The sequence below is a fragment of the Oncorhynchus nerka genome, linkage group LG16, assembly GCF_034236695.1.
Source record: "Oncorhynchus nerka isolate Pitt River linkage group LG16, Oner_Uvic_2.0, whole genome shotgun sequence".
NCBI classification, from domain to species: domain Eukaryota; kingdom Metazoa; phylum Chordata; class Actinopteri; order Salmoniformes; family Salmonidae; genus Oncorhynchus; species Oncorhynchus nerka.
The window spans coordinates 33,131,222-33,154,096 of NC_088411.1; the positions used below are offsets into that span (position 1 = coordinate 33,131,222).

Below are 22,875 nucleotides of genomic sequence, written 5' to 3' on the forward strand. Positions count from 1 at the left end.
TCCATCAACACAAAATATACCCAGCTTCAGCTGATTAAAGATTGACTGAGTAGAGTTTTGTGCAAATGTGTGGAGAAACAAGAATAGCAGTCAGCAAGACGACATGCAGTGATAGTGATGCACACTAGGTCAGTCAACTGTGCTTACAAATAATATGATCATTTAGGGGATACATCCATTCAAACCAACCTGCATATGGCTTATCCAGGAATCAAACCTGGATGTTTGGTGTTAGTTTGATGTAGCAAAACAACAGATATAAGAACTACCCCATATGATGCGTACAAGAGCAGGTACTAGCAGGTACTAGCAGGTACTAGCAGGTACTAGCATGTACAAGAGCAGGTACTAGCAGGTACTAGCAGGTACTAGCAGGTACTGGTCCACAACAAATACACTAAAGCGGTAAAGAGCCAAAGGTTGTTGGCTACTGAAAGTGAAATGTGTTGCCTTGCCAACAACAAACCATCCAAATGGCCACCTGAGTAACTGTAGAATTGCTCATTGTTTAAGTGTAGCACTACCTTCCTCAAAACAAAATAGTTTGTCTATGGCTAGGGACAGGATCAATGAAAACAGAGAGAACAGCAATAGCTTTGAGAGAGAACACAGATCTGACCCATCTGGTTGCCGTAGAGCAATGTCATCCAATTAGTCATAAAAGAGAGTGAGACAACATTCTCCAAAAGAAGAAAACAACGCTTAACAAGGGCAGACATTAGCATAAACCCAATGTGAACCCAATCCCAAACTGATTAAGGAAATACAATCCTGGAGCAGGGGTGTTATCATTCTGATGGATTGCTCTTGTGGAATAAAAGTTCCCCTTTCCTGGTGGACCTTAAGTGGATGGTGTTTATATAGTGCTTCAGTTGACACCTGGAATACAGTAAATCCTGCTTTTCCCCAGTTTCTCTTTCCTCGTCCTCCTGCGTTTCTGACCCTGTACCACTCTGCCTGCGCCTGCCTGTCGTCCTGTACCTTTGCACCACCTCTGGATTACTGACCTCTGCCTAACCTGAGTCTGCCTGCCGTCCTGTACCTTGGCCTCTACTCTGGATTACTGACCTCTGCCTAACCTGAGTCTGCCTGCCGTCCTGTACCTTGGCCTCTACTCTGGATTATCGACCCCTGCCTGCCTTGACCTGTCGTTTGCCTGCCCCTGTTGTTACAATAAACATTGTTACTTCACACAGTCTGCACTTAGGTCTTACCTTGGTACCTGATAGACTTATTTGTCACCGGGGATTTTAAGACACATGATGCCCAACTGCTATCAACACGTCTCCTTTGACACTAAGCGATACAGTTCTAGACCACCCATCAAACAAACAAAAGGACAATATAGGAATAAGGTGGAATCATATTACACAGGCTCCGACGTGGCGCTACAGAGGGTAGTGCGAACAGCCCAGTACGCTGGGCCGAGCTCCCTGCCATCCAGGACCTTGATATCAGGCTCCGAAAATCGTTAGACACCAGCTATCCAAGCCATGGACTCTTTTCTCTGCTTCTGCATGGCAAGCGGTACCGGCGCATCAAGTCTGACACCTACAGGATCCTGAACGGCTTCTGTCCCCAAGCCATAAGACTGCTAAATAGCTAACAGAATGGCTACACAGACTGAGTTGACACTTGTTTTTCATTTGTATTTTTGCACTGTCTCTATTCACAATAACAGGACTCTACACACTCACAGGACTCTACAGTACACACTCACGCACACTGACACTACAACACACACATAACATGCTCACACATTTATTCAGACTCTTCACACACGTTAGACACACTCACATACAATCATAATATAAACTTCTGCTACTCTGATTATATTATCTATCTTGATGCCTAGTCACCTAATCCCTACACAAAAAGAACATTTGGAAATGATTCAGACCGCTGGACCTTTTCTAAATTTCGTTATGTTAAAGCCTTATTCTACAATGAATATAAAAAAACTAATCCTGATCAATCCACACACAATACCCCATAATGACATCACAGTACCCCATAATGACAAAGCAAAAACAGGTTTTGAGAAAAATTTGCAAATATATTATGAATTAAAAACTGAAATATCACATTTACATAAGTATTCAGACCCTTTACTCTGGCAGCGATTACAACCTCAAGACTTCTTGGGTACAAGCTTGGCACACATGTATTTAGGGAATTTCTCCCATTCTTCTCTGCAGATCCTACTGTATCAAGCTCTGTCAGGTTGGACGGGGAGCGGGGCTGCACAGCTATTTTCAGGTCTCTCTAGAGATGCTCGATCCGGTTCAAGTCCGGGCTCTAGCTGGGCCACTCAAGGACATTCAGACACTTGTCCCGAAGCCACTGTGTTTTCTTGGCTGTGTGTTTCGGGTCGTTGTTCTGTTGGAAGGTGAACCTTTGCCCCAGTCTGAGGTCCTGAGCCATCTGGAGCAGGTTTTCATTGAGGATCTCTCTGTACTTTGTTCCGTTCATCTTTCCCTCAATCCTGACTAGTCTCCCAGTCCATGCAGCTGAAAAACATCCCCACAGAATGATGCTGCCACCACCATGCTTCACAGTAGGGATTGTGCCAGGTTTCTTCCAGACGTGATGCTTGGCTTTCAGGCTAAAAAGTTCAATGTTGGTTTCATCAGACCAGAGAATATTGTTTCTCATGGTCTGAGAGTCTTTAGGTGGCTTTTGGCAAATTCCAAGGGGGCTGTTATGCACCTTTTACTGAGGATTGTCTTCCGTCTGGCCACTCTACCATAAAGGCCTGATTGGTGGAGTGCTGCAGAGATGCTTGTCCTTCTGTAAGTTTACCCAATCTTCACAAAGGAACTCTGGAGCTCTGGCAGCGTGACCATCAGGTTCTTGGTCACCTCCCTGACCAAGACCCTTCTCCCTCCCCGGGAGGCTAGCTCTAGGAAAAATCTTGTTGATTTCATGCTTCTTTCATTTAGGAATGATGGAGGCCACTGTGTCCTGGGGACTTTTAATGCTGTAGAATTTTTTTAGTACCCTTCCCCAGATCTGTGCCTCAACAAAATCCATTCTCAGAGCTCTACACACAATTCCTTCGACCTCATGGCTTGGTTTTTGACATGAACTGTCAACCGTGGGACCTCATATAGACAGGTGGGTACCTTTCCAAATTATGTCCAATCAATTGAATTGACCACAGGTGGAATCCAAGCAAGTTGTAGAAACATCTCAAGGATGATCAATGGAAATAGGATATACCTGATCTCAATTTTGAGTGTCATAGCAAAGGGTCTGAATACTTATGGAACAGCGGTATTCCTGTATTTCTGTTTTTTATTTTTAATACATTTGCAAAAATGTCTAACAACCTGTTTTTGTTTTGTCAATATTTGTATTTTTGTATTTGTATTTATTATGGATCCCCATTAGATGCTGCCAAAGCAGCAGCTACACTTCCTGGGGTCCAGCAAAGTTAAGGCAGTTTATACAATTTAAAAAATATTATAATATATTCACAGATTTCACATCGCACTGTGTGCCCTCAGGACCCTACTCCACCACTACCACATACCTATAGTACTAAATCCATGTGTATGTATGTATGGTATCATGCATGCGTGTGTGTGTGTGTGTGTGTGTGTGTGTGTGTGTGTGTGTGTGTGTGTGTGTGTGTGTGTGTGTGTGTGTGTGTGTGCGTGTCTGTGCGTGTCTGTGCCAATGTTTGTGTTGCTTCACAGTCCCCCACTGTTCCATAAGGTGCTTTTTTTAATCGTTTTTTTTTTCATCTAATTTTATTGCTTGCGTCAGTTACGTGATGTGGAATAGAGTTCCATGCAGTCGTGGCTCTATGTAGTACTGTGTGCCTCCCATAGTCTGTTCTGGACTCGGGGACTGTGAAGAGACCTCTTGTGGCATGTCTTGTGGGGTATGCATGGGTGTCCGAGCTGTGTGCCAGTAGTTTAGACAGACAGCTCGGTGCATGCAACATGTCAATACCTCTCATGAATAAAAGTAGTGATGAAGTCAATCTCTCCTACACTTTCAGCCAGGAGAGATTGACATTAATATTTTTAACATTAGCTTTCTGTGCACATTCAGCCGTGCTGCCCTGTTCTGAGCTAACTGCAATTTTCCTAAGTCCTTTTTTTGTGGCACCTGACCACACGACTGAACAGTAGTCAAGGTGTGACCTGCCTTGTTGATAGTGTTGTTAAAAAGGCAGAGCATCACTTTATTCAAATCAAATCAAATTTTATTTGTCACATACACATGGTTAGCAGATGTTAGTGCGAGTGTAGCGAAATGCTTGTGCTTCTAGTTCCGACAATGCAGTAATAACCAACAAGTAATCTAGCTAACAATTCCAAAACTACTACCTTATAGACACAAGTGTAAGGGGATAAAGAATATGTACATAAATATATATGAATTAGTGATGGTACAGAGCGGCATAGGCAAGATACAGTAGATGGTATTGAGTGCAGTATATACATATGAGATGAGTATGTAAACAAAGTGGCATAGTGGCTAGTGATACATGTATTACATAAGGATGCAGTAGATTATATAGAGTACAGTATATACGTATACATATGATGAATAATGTAGGGTATGTAAACATTATATTAGGTAGCATTGTTTAAAGTGGCTAGTGATATATTTGACATAATTTCCCATCAATTCCCATTATTAAAGTGACTGGAGTTGAGTCAGTGTGTTGGCAGCAGCCACTCAATGTTAGTGATTGCTGTTTAGCAGTCGGTCCCAGCTTTGATGCACCTGTACTGACCTCGCCTTCCGGATGATAGCAGGGTGAACAGGCAGTGGCTCGGGTGGTTGCTGTCCTTGATGATCTTTATGGCCTTCCTGTGACATCGGGTGGTGTAGGTGTCCTGGAGGGCAGGTAGTTTGCCCCCGGTGATGCGTTGTGCAGACCTCACTACCCTCTGGAGAGCCTTACGGTTGTGGGCGGAGTAGTTGCCGTACCAGGCGGTGATACAGCCCGACAGGATGCTCTCGATTGTGCATCTGTAGAAGTTTGTGAGTGCTTTTGGTGACAAGCCAAATTTCTTCAGCCTCCTGAGGTTGAAGAGGCGCTGCTGCGCCTTCTTCACGATGCTGTCTGTGTGGGTGGACCAATTCAGTTTGTCTGTGATGTGTACGCCGAAGAATTTAAAACTTACTACCCTCTCCACTACTGTTCCATCGATGTGGATAGGGGGGTGTTCCCTCTGCTGTTCCCTGAAGTCCACAATCATCTCCTTAGTTTTGTTGACGTTGAGTGTGAGGTTATTTTCCTGACACCACACTCTGAGGGCCCTTACCTCCTCCCTGTAGGCCGTCTCGTCGTTGTTGGTAATCAAGCCTACCACTGTTGTGTCGTCCGCAAACTTGATGATTGAGTTGGAGGCGTGCGTGGCCACGCAGTCGTGGGTGAACAGGGAGTACAGGAGAGGGCCCAGAACGCACCCTTGTGGGGCCCCAGTGTTGAGGATCAGCGGGGTGGAGATGTTGTTGCCTACCCTCACCACCTGGGGGAGGCCCGTCAGGAAGTCCAGTACCCAGTTGCACAGGGCGGGGTCGAGACCCAGGGTCTCGAGCTTGATGACGAGCTTGGAGGGCACTATGGTGTTAAATGCCGAGCTGTAGTCGATGAACAGCATTCTCACATAGGTATTCCTCTTGTCCAGATGGGTTAGGGCAGTGTGCAGTGTGGTTGAGATTGCATCGTCTGTGGACCTATTTGGGCGGTAAGCAAATTGGAGTGGGTCTAGGGTGTCAGGTAGGGTGGAGGTGATATGGTCCTTGACTAGTCTCTCAAAGCACTTCATGATGACGGAAGTGAGTGCTACGGGGCGGTAGTCGTTTAGCTCAGTTACCTTAGCTTTCTTGGGAACAGGAACAATGGTGGCCCTCTTGAAGCATGTGGGAACAACAGACTGGGATAGGGATTGATTGAATATGTCCGTAAACACACCAGCCAGCTGGTCTGCGCATGCTCTGAGGGCGTGGCTGGGGATGCCGTCTGGGCCTGCAGCCTTGCGAGGGTTCACACGTTTAAATGTTTTCCTCACGTCGGCTGCAGTGAAGGAGAGTCCGCATGTTTTAGATGCGGGCAGTGTCAGTGGCACTGTATTGTCCTCAAAGCGGGCAAAAAAGTTATTTAGTCTGCCTGGGAGCAAGACATCCTGGTCCGTGACAGTGCTGGTTTTCTTTTTGTAATCCGTGATTGACTGTAGACCCTGCCACATACCTGTTGTGTCTGAGCCGTTGAATTGAGATTCTACTTTGTCTCTATACTGACGCTTAGCTTGTTTGATTGCCATGCGGAGGGAATAGTTACACTGTTTGTATTCGGTCATGTTTCCAGTCACCTTGCCCTGATTAAAAGCAGTGGTTCGCGCTTTCAGTTTCATGCGAATGCTGCCATCAATCCACGGTTTCTGGTTTGGGAATGTTTTAATCGTTGCTATAGGAACGACATCTTCAACGCACGTTCTAATGAACTCGCACACCGAATCAACGTATTCGTCAATGTTGTCGTCTGACGCAGCAGTCTTGGAGTGTGGAATCAGATTGGTCGGACCAGCGTTGAACAGACCTCAGCGCCGGAGCTTCTTGTTTTAGTCGTGGTCAGCTTTTCCGAAAGGAGGGCGGTGCAGGGCCTTATATGCGTCGCGGAAGTTGGAATAGCAATGATCCAAGGTTTTTCCCGCCCTGGTTGCGCAATCGATATGCTGATAAAATTTAGGGAGTCTTGTTTTCAGATTAGCCTTGTTAAAATCCCCAGCTACAATGAATGCAGCCTCCGGATATATGGATTCCAGTTTGCAAAGAGTCAAATAAAGTTCGTTCAGAGCCATCGATGTGTCTGCTTGGGGGGGAATATATACGGCTGTGATTATAATCGAAGAGAATTCCCTTGGTAGATAATGCGGTCTACATTTGATTGTGAGGAATTCTAAATCAGGTGAACAGAAGGACTTGAGTTCCTGTATGTTGTTTTGGCCACACCATGTCCCGTTAACCATAAAGCATACGCCCCCGCCCCTCTTCTTACCAGAAAGATGTTTGTTTTCTTTCGGCGCGATGCGTGGAGAAACCAGCTGGCTGCACCGTCTCTGATAGCGTCTCTCCAGTGAGCCATGTTTCCGTGAAGCAAAGAACGTTACAGTCTCTGATGTCCCTCTGGAATGCTACCCTTGCTCGGATTTCATCAACCTTGTTGTCAGGAGACTGGACATTGGCGAGGAGAATGCTAGGGAGTGGTGCACGATGTGCCCGTCTCCGGAGTCTGACCAGAAGACCGCTTCGTTTTCCCCTTTTTCGAAGTCGTTTTTTGGGGTCGCCGGGTGGGATCCATTCCGTTGTCCTGGGTGAAAGGCAGAACACAGGGTCCGCTTCGCGAAAGTCATATTCTTGGTCGTACTGATGGTGAGTTGACGCTGCTCTTATGTTCAGTAGTTCTTCTCGACTGTATGTAATGAAACCTAAGATGACCTGGGGTACCAATGTAAGAAATAACACGTAAAAAAACAAAAAACTGCATAGTTTCCTAGGAACGCGAAGCGAGGCGGCCATCTCTGTCGGCGCCGCAAATAGACTTCTCCCCATTTTAGCTACTTCTGCATCGATATGTTTTGACCATGACAGTTTACAAACTAGGGTTAGTCCAAGAAGTTTAGTCATCTCAACTTGCTCTATTTCCACATGATTTATTACAAGATTTAGTTGAGGTTTAGTGTTTAGTTGGTGTTTTGTTCCAAATACAATGCTTTTAGTTGTAGAAATATTTAGGGCTAACTTATTCCTTGCCACCCACTCTGAAACTAACTTCAGCTCTTTATTGAGTGTTGCAGTCATTTCAGTCGCTGTAGTAGCTGACATGTATAGTGTTGAGTCATCCGCAAACATAGACACTCTGGCTATACTCAAAGTCGTTAGTAAAAGTGTAAAAAAGCAAGGGGCCTAAACAGCTACCCTGGGGAATTCCTCATTCTAACTAGATTATATTTGAATGGCTTTCATTAAAAAACACACTCTGTTTTCTGTTAGACAAGTAACTCTTTATGCATATTATAGCAGGTGGTGGAAAGCCATAAAACATACATTTTTCAAGCAGCAGACTATGATCGATAATGTCAAAAGCTGCACTGAAGTCTAACAAGACAGTCCCCACAATCATTTTATCATCAATTTCTCTCAGCTAATCATCAGTAATTTGTGTAAATTCTGTTGTCAATTTGTTTACTGTAAAATAGCATTGTATCTGGTCAAACACCATTTTTTCCAGAAGTTTACTAAGGGCTGGTAACAGGCTGATTGGTCAGCTTTTTGAGCCAGTAAAGGGGGCTTTACTTTTCTTGGGTAGCTGAATGACTTTAGCTTCCCTCCAGGCCTGAGGGCACACGCTCTCTAGTAGACTTAAATTGAAGATGTGGCAATATCATCTGCTATTATCCTCAGTAATTTTCCATCCAGATTGTCAGACCCTGGTGGCTTCTCATTGTTGATAGAAAACAATTTTTTTCACCTCTTCCAGACTGACTTTACGGAATTCAAAAGTACAATTCTTATCTTTCATAATTTGGTCCGATATACTTGGATGTGTAGTGTCAGCTTTTGTTGCTGGCATGTCATCCCTAAGTTTGCTTATCTTGCCAATGAAAAAGTCATTAAAGTAGTTTTCAATATTTTGTGATGAATGAGCCATCTGATTCAATGAATAAAGAAGTTGGCTTTTTTCCCCAAAATTTTATTTAAGGTGCTCCAAGTTTTTTTTACTATCATTCTTTATACACTGCTCAAAAAAAATAAAGGGAACACTAAAATAACACATCCTAGATCTGAATGAATGAAATATTCTTATTAAATACTTTTTCTTTGCATAGTTGAATGTTCTGACAACAAAATCACACAAAAATGATCAATGGAAATCAACTTTATCAACCCATGGAGGTCTGGATTTGGAGTCACACTCAAAATTAAAGTGGAAAACCACACTACAGGCTGATCCAACTTTGATGTAATGTCCTTAAAACCAGTCAATATGAGGCTCAGTAGTGTGTGTGGCCTCCACGTGCCTGTATGACCTACCTACAACGCCTGGGCATGCTCCTGATGAGGTGGCGGATGGTCTCCTGAGGGATCTCCTCCCAGACCTGGACTAAAGCATCCGCCAACTCCTGGACAGTCTGTGGTGCAACGTGGTGTTGGTGGATGGAGCGAAACATGATGTCCCAGATGTGCTCAATTGGATTCAGGTCTGGGGAACGGGCAGGCCAATCCATAGCATCAATGCCTTCCACTTGCAGGAACTGCTGACACACTCCAGCCACATGAGGTCTAGCATTGTCTTGCATTAGGAGGAACCCAGGGCTAACCGCACCAGCATATGGTCTCACAAGGGTTCTGAGGATCTCATCTCGGTACCTAATGGCAGTCAGGCTACCTCTGGCGAGCACATGGAGGGCTGTGCGGCCCCCCAAAGAAATGACACCCCACACCATGACTGACCCACCGCCAAACCGGTCATGCTGGAGGATGTTGCAGGCAGCAGAACGTTCTCCACGGCGTCTCCAGACTCTGTCACGTCTGTCACATGTGCTCAGTGTGAACCTGCTTTCATCTGTGAAGAGCACAGGGCACCAGTGACGAATTTGCCAATCTTGGTGTTCTCTGGCAAATGCCAAACATCCTGCACGGTTGGGCTGTAAGCACAACCCCCACCTGTGGACGTCGGGCCCTCATACCACCCTCATGGAGTCTGTTTCTGACCATTTGAGCAGACACATGCACATGTGTGGCCTGCTGGAGGTCATTTTGCAGGGCTCTGGCAGTGCTCCTCCTGCTCCTCCTTGCACAAAGGCGGAGGTAGCGGTCCTGCTGCTGGGTTGTTGCCCCCCTACGGCCTCCTCCACATCTCCTGATGTACTGGCCTGTCTCCTGGTAGCGCCTCCATGCTCTGGACACTACGCTGACAGACACAGCAAACCTTCTTGCCACAGCTCGCATTGATGTGCCATCCTGGATGAGCTGCACTACCTGAGCCACTTGTGTGGGTTGTAGACTCCGTCTCATGCTACCACTAGAGTGAAAGCACCGCCAGCATTCAAAAGTGACTAAAACATCAGCCAGGAAGCATAGGAACTGAGAAGTGGTCTGTGGTCCCCACCTGCAGAACCACTCCTTTATTGGGGGTGTCTTGCTAATTGCCTATAATTTCCACCTGTTGTCTATTCCATTTGCACAACAGCATGTGACATTTATTGTCAATCAGTGTTGCTTCCTAAGTGGACAGTTTGATTTCACAGAAGTGTGATTGACTTGGAGTTACAGTGTTGTTGAAGTGTTCCCTTAATTTTTTTGAGCAGTATATATTTATCTATTTTTCATAGTGTAGTTTATTTTTATTTAGTTAAGTCTCATGATTTCTTAATTTGCAGTACGTTTGCCAATCAGTTGGGCTGCCAGACTTAATTGTCATACATTCTCCCTCTCAACCATACACTTTTCAATTCCTTGTCAATCCAAGGTGATTTAACCATTTTTACAGTAATTTTCTTAATGGGTACGTGCTTATTAGTAACTGGAATAAGTAGTTTCATAAATGCATCAAGTGCAGCGTCTGGTTGCTCCTCATTACACACCACAGACCAGAAAATATTCTTTACATCATCAACATATGAATCTCTACAAAACTTATTGTATGACCTCTTATATACTATATTAGGCCCAGCCTTTGGAACTTTGGTTTTCCTAGATATGGCTATTATATTGTGATCACTACATCCTATGGATTTGGATACTGCTTTAAAGCAAATATCTGCAGTATATATCTGTTAGTAAAGATGTGATCAATACATGATGCCAAAATCAGTTATTTAAAATCTATTTTCAAATGTTCCGAGCTAGCCCTCCAGATGTCGTACGACAATGTCAGCTTCCGGCATCTGTGGTAGAACAGTCAGAAGCAGCCTTGTTTTGTCCTGTACTCGTGCTCCTGTGTAGCACAGGGTTTTTGTCTTGGGGACTGAGATGTTAATCACCATAGAGCTGCCTATGATGACAGCTGGTGATGTTGAATGGGCCGTTCTCTCAGGCAGCAGAACGGTCTGGTGTGGCTGGGAGCTCCGAGGATCTGAACCCAAGGTAGAAGCCACCGGAGAGGGAGATAGAGCCGAGGATGAAGACGCAGGTACCTTCGGATCCGATCTTGATTGGGAAGCCACCAAAGACGAAGGTGCCGGAACCTCTGGATCCAGGGCGGCAAAGCTGTTTCTGGTCTGTGTCACGTCCGGGCTCAACATCTCCATGGAGACCTCCGTTGCCAGAGGACGCCTTCTTCGACTTCCACGGCTAGTGCCGTACCTCCATGGCTGGTTGGTTGGATCAAGATCAGCTCCGTACTCCAGGGAAGGTTGAAACCCCTTCGGGGATGGAACACTGCCTAGCACCAGCCAGTTGGCTGTGGAGAACCGACACGACACCGACACTGCAGATTATAAATATGGGATTGGAAATGACCCTGTATATATCTTCTTACTTCTCGTGTTTTTCTTATTTCTTTAATTATTATTATTTTTTTTTCTACCTCATGTTACTTTTGATAATTGCATTGTTGGATTTGAAGCTTGCAAGAAAGGCATTTCTCTGTATTTGTGCACATGACATTATAACTTGAAACTTGAAACTTATTTAAAGTCTATGCCCCCCCCACCCTAACAAATATAGATTAAGCTGTTATTGTGTTAATTTCTACCACAGATCCTCTCTCCACTGCTGCCCACACCATTCACTCTGTGGTGAACTTCTGGTGCAGAGAGGCCTCTACAGACTCAGGGAACCCTTTACCTTAAAGTGGAAAGAAAGTGAGGGTTGGTCACACATGCAAACAGATTTGATTCTTTCTGTAGGGTTCCGTATCGCGTACCGTTGCAGGCCTATTCAGATATAACTTTCCCTTTCATTGAAGTGAAACATAAGCCAGCCTGACACTATTGTCGACACATTGTTATGGAAGTTAAAAACAACCCACTGCACTGATAATAAGGGTGCGAGATCATTTTGTCCATGGGGAGAAATACTTTAGGAGCTAGGCTAGTTCTAAAGCAACCATAAAAACATTTCCTAATTCAAAGCCTGGAGAAATGAACGGCACTGTAGCTGTGGACAGTGAAGCCATTTGACAAAGAAGAAAAAACATCTCAGAAAGCGCAGACAGAGCAGACGTTCTTCCCATTTCCCAGAGGACACAGTAACAAACACTGGCCCCGCTGAACCTTATATTGACATTATCTCATTATCAGCCCACTGCAGGCCCATTCTGCTCAGTCACCTCTGTCTACCGCGCGCCAATTAAAAATGATTGGCAATGGCAATGTCAAAACTTCACAGTGTTTGCATCCATTCAACATGGTCACGCACAAGCTGTTTGTGTTAACGTGCAACTCCATGCAAAAAAAAAGATCCAATGTGGCGATGCACAACAACAGGTGTCGTAAAGGTAGTTCGGATGAAATAATGAGCACTGCTTGAAAACAGCACATCATGAAGAATATATTAGCTGGATTTATCTCCTGTCTCTGTGTCCGAGGTTCCATTGCTACATAAGAAAATTGGTGTAAAAGTCCAAGACGATAAGTGACATTTTGAGGACAGGGGAAAAACAGCAGTGTTGCCAAAACATTTACATTTAAGTCATTTAGCAGACGCTCTTATCCAGAGCGACTTACAAAATGCATTACTTGCAGGATGGGATTCTGTTGTCGTGTGAGACAGATTGTTATTCAATTTTAGCATAGATTCGATAATGTTAGTCTTTCTCAGAGATCCTATGTTAAATAGAGCTTTGTCAGGTAGAAGTAGGAACCAGACATACAATTATACATCAATTTGTCTCTTGTATCAGTAGATGATCTATTTGTTCTCCAGTTTCCCAGAGCCTCCAGACATTCTGTTCCTCCAAGACGAGCTGCTAATTAACTATTTAAATGACAAAATTGCTTTAATTAATGGAAGCTATTAAAGAGAGGAGAATGTAACCCAGCCTCATTAACTATTCATTTAACTATTCCTATTGTGACATGTCTGTAATTGACAGCTCATTAGTTTCAAATGCCTCTCAATATCAAATCTGACACTGAACTGTGTTCGCATATGAGTTTTTGGTTATAGAATAATTCGATGTCCTAATGCAAAGACCTGCCACATCCATCACGTCACACTGTCTGGCAAGAGGAGGAGTACCAGAGTGTCTGGAACTTTGCTAATTAAATTGCCAAGAGTAAAGTGTGCCAATTATGTGGTAGGGAAAACTTTCAGCTCATAATCGATCTGATCCACCATTCATTAACCAGACCCAGCAATTAAGAAGTTGATAGTCCAGTCTCAGGATTATCCTTAATTGGCAATCAAAACAATCATCAATAGCAGCAATTTATCAAACCCTACTTTCACATATCAAAGCGTATAATTATTCCATTCAATATTAAAGGTAATTGTGACTATAATAACCACGTGGCTTTGTGAATGATTACAAAGTGCTTCCGATTAAGCTTACATTACCTTGCTCCACGTGGAAGAAGACGAGTCTGCCCGGGGTTACTTTCAGGATGGACTCTTCATGGCCAATAAAGGATAGCGCACCACTCAGGTTGTCTGCCTCCCCACCAGACTATTTTTTACCAGAGACAAGAGAAGGACAAATTAAACTTCAATCAACATTAACTTTGATTATTTTTACCCCCTTTTTCGTAATATCCAATTGTTAGTAGTTACTGTCTTGTCTCATCGCCACAACTCCCATACGGGCTCGGGATAGACGAAGGTCGAGAGCCATGCGTCCTCCAAAACACAACTAAACCAAGCCGCACTGCTTCTTAACACAGTGCGCATCCAACCCGGAAGCCAGCCGCACCAATGTGTCAGAGGAAACACCGTACACCTAACGACCTGGTCAGCATGCATTGTGCCCAGCCTGCCACAGGAGTCACTAGTGCATGATGAGACAAGGATATCCCTGCCGGCCAAACCCTCCCTATGGACCTCCCCCCATGGACCTCCCCCCCATGGACCTCCCCCCATGGACCCCCATCGCCCCATGGACCTCCCGGTCGCGGCCGGCTGGGACAGAGCCTGGGCTCGAACCCAGTCTCTGGTGGCAAAGCTAGACCACTGCGCCACCCGGGAGGCCTCAACATTAACTTTTTAGATTAATTCAGTTCAATTATGCCATGAAAGAGGGTAGGTTAGAGGAACTCTAACATGATATGTAAAACAGAGCTAACAAGATCAAGTTGTATACCTTCGCAGTCAAACAGGTTGAAGAAACTTTTCTGTTTGGCTGGCATTTTTTTGACTGTCCATACAGTTTATGCATTTGAACAGTTGGGATAAAGAAAGTGAGCCAAACCCAACTGTCAAATTAAATAAATTAGTAAAGTAGAGTTCTCACACCAAATAATTTGCCAATACAATAAACAGCTACTTACTGATGATTGGAGAATCTCCTGCTCTGCCCACCATTTTGTTTCTTATTCCTCCACATCAAACATTACCAGAATAGTCTACAGCAATGGCTCCAACAGTATCAACATTACCAGAACAGTCTTCAACAACGGCTCCAACTGTTTCAACATTACCAGAACAGTCTACAGCAACGGCTCCAACAGTATCAACATTACCAGAACAGTCTTCAACAACGGCTCCAACAGTATCAACATTACTAGAACAGTCTACAACAACGGCTCCAACTGTTTCAACATTACCAGAACAGTCTACAGCAACGGCTCCAACAGTATCAACATTACCAGAACAGTCTACAACAACGGCTCCAACAGTATCAACATTACCAGAACAGTCTACAGCAATGGCTCCAACAGTATCAACATTACCAGAACAGTCTACAACAACGGCTCCAACAGTATCAACATTACCAGAACAGTCTACAACAACGGCTCCAACCGTTTCAACATTACCAGAACAGTCTACAGCAACGGCTCCAACAGTATCAACATTACCAGAACAGTCTTCAACAACGGCTCCAACAGTATCAACATTACTAGAACAGTCTACAACAACGGCTCCAACTGTTTGAACATTACCAGAACAGTCTACAACAACGGCTCCAACAGTATCAACATTACCAGAACAGTCTACAACAACGGCTCCAACTGTTTCAACATTACCAGAACAGTCTACAGCAACGGCTCCAACAGTATCAACATTACCAGAACAGTCTTCAACAACGGCTCCAACAGTATCAACATTACTAGAACAGTCTACAACAACGGCTCCAACTGTTTGAACATTACCAGAACAGTCTACAGCAACGGCTCCAACAGTATCAACATTACCAGAACAGTCTACAACAACGGCTCCAACAGTATCAACATTACCAGAACAGTCTACAGCAATGGCTCCAACAGTATCAACATTACCAGAACAGTCTACAGCAACGGCTCCAACAGTATCAACATTACCAGAACAGTCTTCAACAACGGCTCCAACAGTATCAACATTACTAGAACAGTCTACAACAACGGCTCCAACTGTTTGAACATTACCAGAACAGTCTACAGCAACGGCTCCAACAGTATCAACATTACCAGAACAGTCTACAACAACGGCTCCAACAGTATCAACATTACCAGAACAGTCTACAACAACGGCTCCAACTGTTTCAACATTACCAGAACAGTCTACAGCAACGGCTCCAACAGTATCAACATTACCAGAACAGTCTTCAACAACGGCTCCAACAGTATCAACATTACTAGAACAGTCTACAACAACGGCTCCAACTGTTTGAACATTACCAGAACAGTCTACAGCAACGGCTCCAACAGTATCAACATTACTAGAACAGTCTACAACAACGGCTCCAACAGTATCAACATTACCAGAACAGTCTACAGCAATGGCTCCAACAGTATCAACATTACCAGAACAGTCTACAACAACGGCTCCAACAGTATCAACATTACCAGAACAGTCTACAACAACGGCTCCAACTGTTTCAACATTACCAGAACAGTCTACAGCAACGGCTCCAACAGTATCAACATTACCAGAACAGTCTTCAACAACGGCTCCAACAGTATCAACATTACCAGAACAGTCTACAGCAACGGCTCCAACAGTATCAACATTACCAGAACAGTCTACAGCAACGACTCCAACTGTATCAACATTACCAGAACAGTCTACAGCAACGGCTCCAACAGTATCAACATTACCAGAACAGTCTACAGCAACGGCTCCAACAGTATCAACATTACCAGAACAGTCTACAGCAACGGCTCCAACAGTATCAACATTACCAGAACAGTCTACAACAACGGCTCCAACAGTATCATGGCCCCTACATGGAGAAAGAGTCATATGTTTAGGTGCTAATACAACACATAGTGTAAATCTATTTATGGAAACCCTGTGGGGGAAAAAATTATCAACACAAAGAAAGAATGTGGTTGACACTATGCTACATATTGTTAGCACCTCAATATCTCCAAACCTAATAATGTCCTTTCACAAGAAGAGAAATAACATTGACTATTCTGGTTCTGTACAGGCAGAGGGAACGGCAATACTTTGTTTTTTACAACAATTATGCAATGGAATTTCAGTTCTGACAAGAAAAATGTTTGCTATGAGTGAGCATTTCCATAAATACTGCCTTACCAAAACTGCAATTCAGAAAGCCTTTCTTTATAAGTCCTATCATCATCTGCCTACATACAAGGTCCTGTATCTTGCCTACTGTATGCATTCCTGCTGCATACCCAGAAATATACTAAACCCATTTAGTGACAACAATAATACAAGCACACAAAAGAAGTGTAAAAACGACACACTAGTAGACGGTTGACCTTTTGACCTTAAAATAAAATATTTAGTATTTTTAATTGCAAGGTGCATGAATGAACGCCATCTTTCCTGTGTAGCTTCAATGTGTTGTTTGTTCATGCACCTTGTAATGAAAAATAACAACTAGATTGAAGTCAGTGTCGGTCGTTTTTACACACTTGTTTCAGATACCACACTGAATTAAAATCTAAAAGCAACATGTAAAGTGTTGATCCCATGTTTCATGAGCTGAAATGGTTCCAGAAATGTTCAATACGCAAAAAAAAGCTGATTTCACTCAAATTTTGTGCACAAATGTATTTACATCCCTTTTAGTGAGAATTTTTCCTTTGCCAAGATAATCCGTCCACCTGAAATGTGTGGCATATCAAGAAGCTGATTAAACACCATAATCATTACACAGATGCACCTTGTGCTGGGGACAATAAAAAGCCACTCTAGTTGTCTTAAGTTTTGAGGGAGTTTGTAATTGGCATGCTGACTGTAGGAATGTCCACCAGAGCTGTTGCCAGACAATTAGAAATGAATGTTTTTCTCTCTACCATAAGCCACTTCCAATGCAGCTGATGAAACTGTGGGTTTGCACAACCAAAGATTTTCTGCACTGAGCTTCGGTGAAGCTCATCTGCATGCTGATCATCCTCACCAAGGTCTTGACATGACTGCAGTTTGGTGTCGTAACCGACCAGTGGGCAAATGTTCACATTCGATAGCCACTGGCACGCTGGAGACGTGTCCTTTTCGCGGTTTCAACTGTACAGGGCATTGTGTGGGTGAGCCGTTTGCTGATGTCAAAGTTTTTAACAGAGTGCCCCATGGTGGCGGTGGGGTTATGGTATGGGCAGGCATACGTACAATGAACACAATTGCATTTTATCGATGGCAATTTGAATGCACAGAGATACCGTGATCCTGAGGCCCATTGTCGTGCCATTAATCTGGTGCCATTCATCCGCTGCCATCGCCTCATTTCAGGATGATAATGCACGGCCCCAAGGATCTGTACACAATTTCTGGAAGCTGAAAATGTCCCAGTTCTTCCATGGCCTGCATACTCACCAGTGATGTCACCCATTGAGCATATTTGGGATGCTCTGGACCGACGTGTATGACAGCGAGTTCCAGTATCCGGCAACTTCGCACAGACTTGTTCTCAACTCACAGAACTTGATCTCAACTGGCCAACCTGGTTAAATAAAGGTGAAAATAAAAAAACAGCCATTGAAGAGGAGTGGGACAACATTCCACAGGCCACAATCAACAGCCTGATCAACTCTATGCGAAGGAGATGTGTCGCGCTGCATGAGGCAAATGGTGGTCATACCAGATACTGACTGGTTTTCTGATCCACCCCTCTACTTTAAAAAAAGTTATCTGTGACCAACAAATGCATATCTGTATTCCCAGTCATGTAAAATCCATAGATTAGGACCTAATACCTAATAACTGTTCTCTACCACTCAGTGGAGAAGGTGGAAAGTTTTAACTTCCTGGGCATGCACATCAATGACAAACTGAAATTGTCCACCCACACGGACACTGTAGTGAAGAAGGTGCAATAGCGCCTCTTCAACCTCAGGAGGCTGAAGATATTTGGCTTGTCACCCAAAACCCTGACAAACTTCTACAGATGCACAATCGAGAACATCCTGTCAGGCTGTATCACAGCCTGGTATGGCAACTGCACCTCCCTCAACCACAAGGCACTCCAGAGGGTGGTGTGGTCACAACGCATCACAACGCATCAACTACCTTCCGTCCAGGACACCTACAATACCCGATGTCACAGGAAGGCCAAAAAGATCATCAAGGACAACAACCACCCGAGCCACTGCCTGTTCACCCTGCTATCATCCAGAAGGCGAGGTCAGTACAGGTGCATCAAAGCTGGGACCGAGAGATTGAGAAACAGCTTCTATCTCATGGCCATCAGACTGCTAAACAGCAATCACTAACTCAGAGAGGCTGCTGCCTACATTGAGACCCAATCACTGGCCACATTAATAAATGGATCACTAGTCACTTTAAACAATGCCACTTTAATAATGTTTACATTTCTTACATTACTCATATCACATATACTGCACCTTGCCTATGCCGCTCGACCATCGCTCATCCATATACTTATATGTACATATTCTCCTTTACCCCTTTAGATTTGTGTGTATTAGGTAGTTGTTGGGGAATTGTTAGATGACTTGTTAGATATGTGTGTATTAGGTAGTTGTTGGCAATTGTTAGACTACTTGTTAGATATTACTGCACTGTTGGAACTAGAAGCACAAGCATTTCGCTGCACTCGCATTAACATCTGCTCACCATGTGTATGTGACCAACAACATTTGAATATATTTTATTTTATTTGATGTTGCGTTTATATTTTTGTTCAGTGTAGTTTCCTCTGGTTTTAACGATCCTATCACTCTTCTATCTTAGATATATAGGCTGTGAGACCTGGTTAGAACCTGTTCTCATTCATATTATTTTTCTCACGAAGTGGAGCCAATTACCCCTTATCTCTTTTGTCTGTAAACAGCTCTTTGAGTAGACAAAGTATATAAACAATGTTTGATTGTAAAATCTTTGAAACCCTGTCCGGTATATCCTGGAGATTATTCTTCAGATTCATCCTGAGAGGGATTTTTCTTGCAATTGCTCAAATAAATCTTTAACTGCTGATAAATGAGTGGCATCAAGTCTACCGTCTGTAACAATTGGCATATAAATTCAGCAAAAAAAGAAAAGTCCCTTTTTCAGGACCCTGTCTTCCAAAGATAATTCGTAAAAATCCAAATAACTTCACAGATCTTCATTGTAAAGGGTTTAAACACTGTTTCCCATGCTTGTTCAATGACCCATAAACAATTAATGAACATGCACCTGTGGAACGGTCGTTAAGACACTAACAACTCACGGACTGTTGGCAATTAAGGTCACAGTTATGAAATATTAGGACACTAAAGAGGCCTTTCTACTGACTGAGGGCTTGTAGGCCTGTTGCAAGGCAGGTCCTCACCAGACATCACCGGCAACAGCGTCGCCTATGGGCACAAACCCACCGTCGCTGGACCAGACAGGACTGGCAAAAAGTGCTCTTCACTGACGAGTTTGCTGTACACCAGCAGGAACCCATCCAACTTGAAGGAGCTGGAGCAGTTTTGCCTTGAAGAATGGGCAAAAAATCCCAGTGGCTAGATGTGCCAAGCTTATAGAGACATACCCCAAGAGACTTGCAGCTGTAATTGCTGCAAAAGGTGGCTCTATAAAGTATTGATTTGGGGGGGGGGGGGGGGTGAATATTTATGCACGCTCAAGTTTTCTGTTTTTTTTGTCTTATTTCATGTTTTTTTTCACAAAAAAAATGGAAAAGTGCCAAGTGGGGTGAATACTTTTGCAAGGCACTGTAGCACCAAAAGGAAATGCTCTGACTTTGTTAAGTGTAGTTGACCCTGGCAAAACCAACACCTGCCACTACTTAGGGTTTTCTCTTTCTTTGTTCCAATAAACCTAAAATAGTCAAGACAGACGGTATTGTATGTATGACATTGCAAATGTACGGGAAAGTGATATAGGTCAAGCGTGAAATAAAACAAATAACATCCAAACAAATGTTAGGATCAAACAAATGTGAAGTGGGTTACAACCACTTTGAAAGGAATATTTGTTAGGACCAGTTGGGGGAGAATCACTTGTCAGTGTCCTGATGGCAGACATCAATCAAATGTGACAGGTGGCTGATTGCTCCATTATATCACTACTGATGGCTGGATCTGGCTCATCGGCTCAGGTGAAAACAACATCTTAGAAAGTGTTTGGTGGGTTCTATTCTCCAACTCCTGTAACTGAAGAGGAGTTCTGTGGTAAATCTTTAAATATATATCAACAATCTGATGGAGCATGCAGACACTGGGACCCTCAGGGAAGATTGATGTCTTAATCTGAAATGGTACTCTATGAATCAATACAACTTTTGAATCCCCACCAAGCCATTATTCTGGTTTTATTTGAGAATATATACAACTTGAATAATCTAATGTCTGGTAATCTTAGTCGTGAGACCTCCGTAATAAGTCAAACAATTTATACAAAATCAAAACTGATCCACATCAACTTCCAACAGGAGACATTGGTGTCTTTAGCCAACAAGGTCATAACATTACAGGGTTGAACATGATGACCTGTAAAAGAAAAGGAGGACAGTGCTATTCAACCATTCTAATTATTGTGATGAAGCAACAGTTAAGTGTAACAACAGCTTGGGGCACCATGATTTCCAGGGGCCGTGTAGCTAGCTGCCTAGCTAGCACATACAGTTCCTTGGAAGTTGTGGGAACATATTGTTTTGGTTTCCCATTGGGTCTGGGGATAGAGCCATACATTTCCTGACCAGTAAAACAGACGTTTTTGTTTTTCTTATGAAAGTGAAAGTTACATCTGTTCTGAAAACGTTTTACTATGGTTCCCTGAAAGTTTGACCTGTTCTGAAAACGTTTTACTATGGTTCCCTGAAAGTTTGATCTGTTCTGAAAACGTTTTACTATGATTCCCTGAATGTTTGACCTGTTCTGAAAACGTTTTACTATGATTCCCTGAAAGTTTGACCTGTTCTGAAAATGTTTTACTATGATTCCCTGAAAGTTTGACCTGTTCTGAAAACGTTTTACTATGATTCCCTGAAAGTTTGACCTGTTCTGAAAACGTTTTACTATGGTTCCCTGAAAGTTTGACCTGTTCTGAAAACGTTTTACTATGGTTCCCTGAAAGTTTGACCTGTTCTGAAAACGTTTTACGATGGTTCCCTGAAAGTTTGACCTGTTCTGAAAACGTTTTACTATGGTTCCCTGAAAGTTTGACCTGTTCTGAAAACGTTTTACTATGGTTCCCTGAAAGTTTGACCTGTTCTGAAAACGTTTTACTATGGTTCCCTGAAAGTTTGACCTGTTCTGAAAACGTTTTACTATGATTCCCTGAAAGTTTGACCTGTTCTGAAAACGTTTTACTATGATTCCCTGAAAGTTTGACCTGTTCTGAAAACGTTTTACTATGATTCCCTGAAAGTTTGACCTGTTCTGAAAACGTTTTACTATGGTTCCCTGAAAGTTTGACCTGTTCTGAAAACGTTTTACTATGGTTCCCTGAAAGTTTGACCTGTTCTGAAAACGTTTTACTATGGTTCCCTGAAAGTTTGACCTGTTCTGAAAACGTTTTACTATGGTTCCCTGAAAGTTTGACCTGTTCTGAAAACGTTTTACTATGGTTCCCTGAAAGTTTGACCTGTTCTGAAAATGTTTTACTATGGTTCCCTGAAAGTTTTCCTGGGAAGTTTTATTATCATTCTGAGAACAGAAATGAACGTTTATTTGAAGGTAATTAAATAATGTTCTGAGTGTCAATAAGACTTTTAACAACACTGCCAGCTTAGTTTAACTGTTTTGAACTCCAAGCACAGATAAGACACATGAAAATTCATTTTCTTAGGCATTAATTATGCAAACCTATTTATTTTTTATTGTGGCATGGCATCAATGAGATTCAAACCTATGATCTTCTGTTCTCTAGCAATAGAATTAGTCCACTCCACCACAAGTATTTCGCTACACTCGCACTAACATCTGCTAACCATGTGTATGTGACAAATAAAATTTGATTTGATTTGATTTTGAGGATGGAGCTAGCATGCCATGTTTTTAACTCATACGAAGCTGTTCATTTTTGTCTATTCAAACAGACCCCATTTCAAAAGGAAACAAGCACTCATTAAGATCAGGTGTGGCCAATTACTGGCTGCGGCCAACTCACCTGAACACACTTAACAAGACACAGGATAGAGAGAGTTTTATTGATGCTGTGAACAGAATCTATATGTTTTTAAATAACATTCTAATATTTCCTTGTGGTTTGATGTAAAGTTTTCTTAGAGGTAGACTAGGTAGCGATATGACGTAGATGCAGAAAGTAAACAGCATAGTGGGTAAATTGCAGCAACAACTAAGAGCGTTGAAGTGTGAGGCTCAACTTCTCCACTGTTTTTGTGCCAAAGCT

General features: G+C 43.1%; 1 protein-coding gene across 1 annotated transcript in view; it reads left to right on the forward strand.

Moving 5' to 3' along the window:
- The window catches only part of LOC135561179 (putative uncharacterized protein DDB_G0282133), a 38,961-nt gene extending 20,566 nt beyond the window's left edge, over positions 1-18,395 (forward strand). The window contains exons 2-4 of the mRNA XM_065002319.1: positions 11,066-11,369; positions 14,526-16,315; positions 18,298-18,395. Coding sequence (XP_064858391.1) covers positions 11,066-11,369; positions 14,526-16,315; positions 18,298-18,395 — 2,192 coding nt within the window. The remainder of the gene's footprint in view (positions 1-11,065; positions 11,370-14,525; positions 16,316-18,297) is intronic.
- The last annotated feature ends 4,480 nt before the right edge of the window (positions 18,396-22,875 follow it).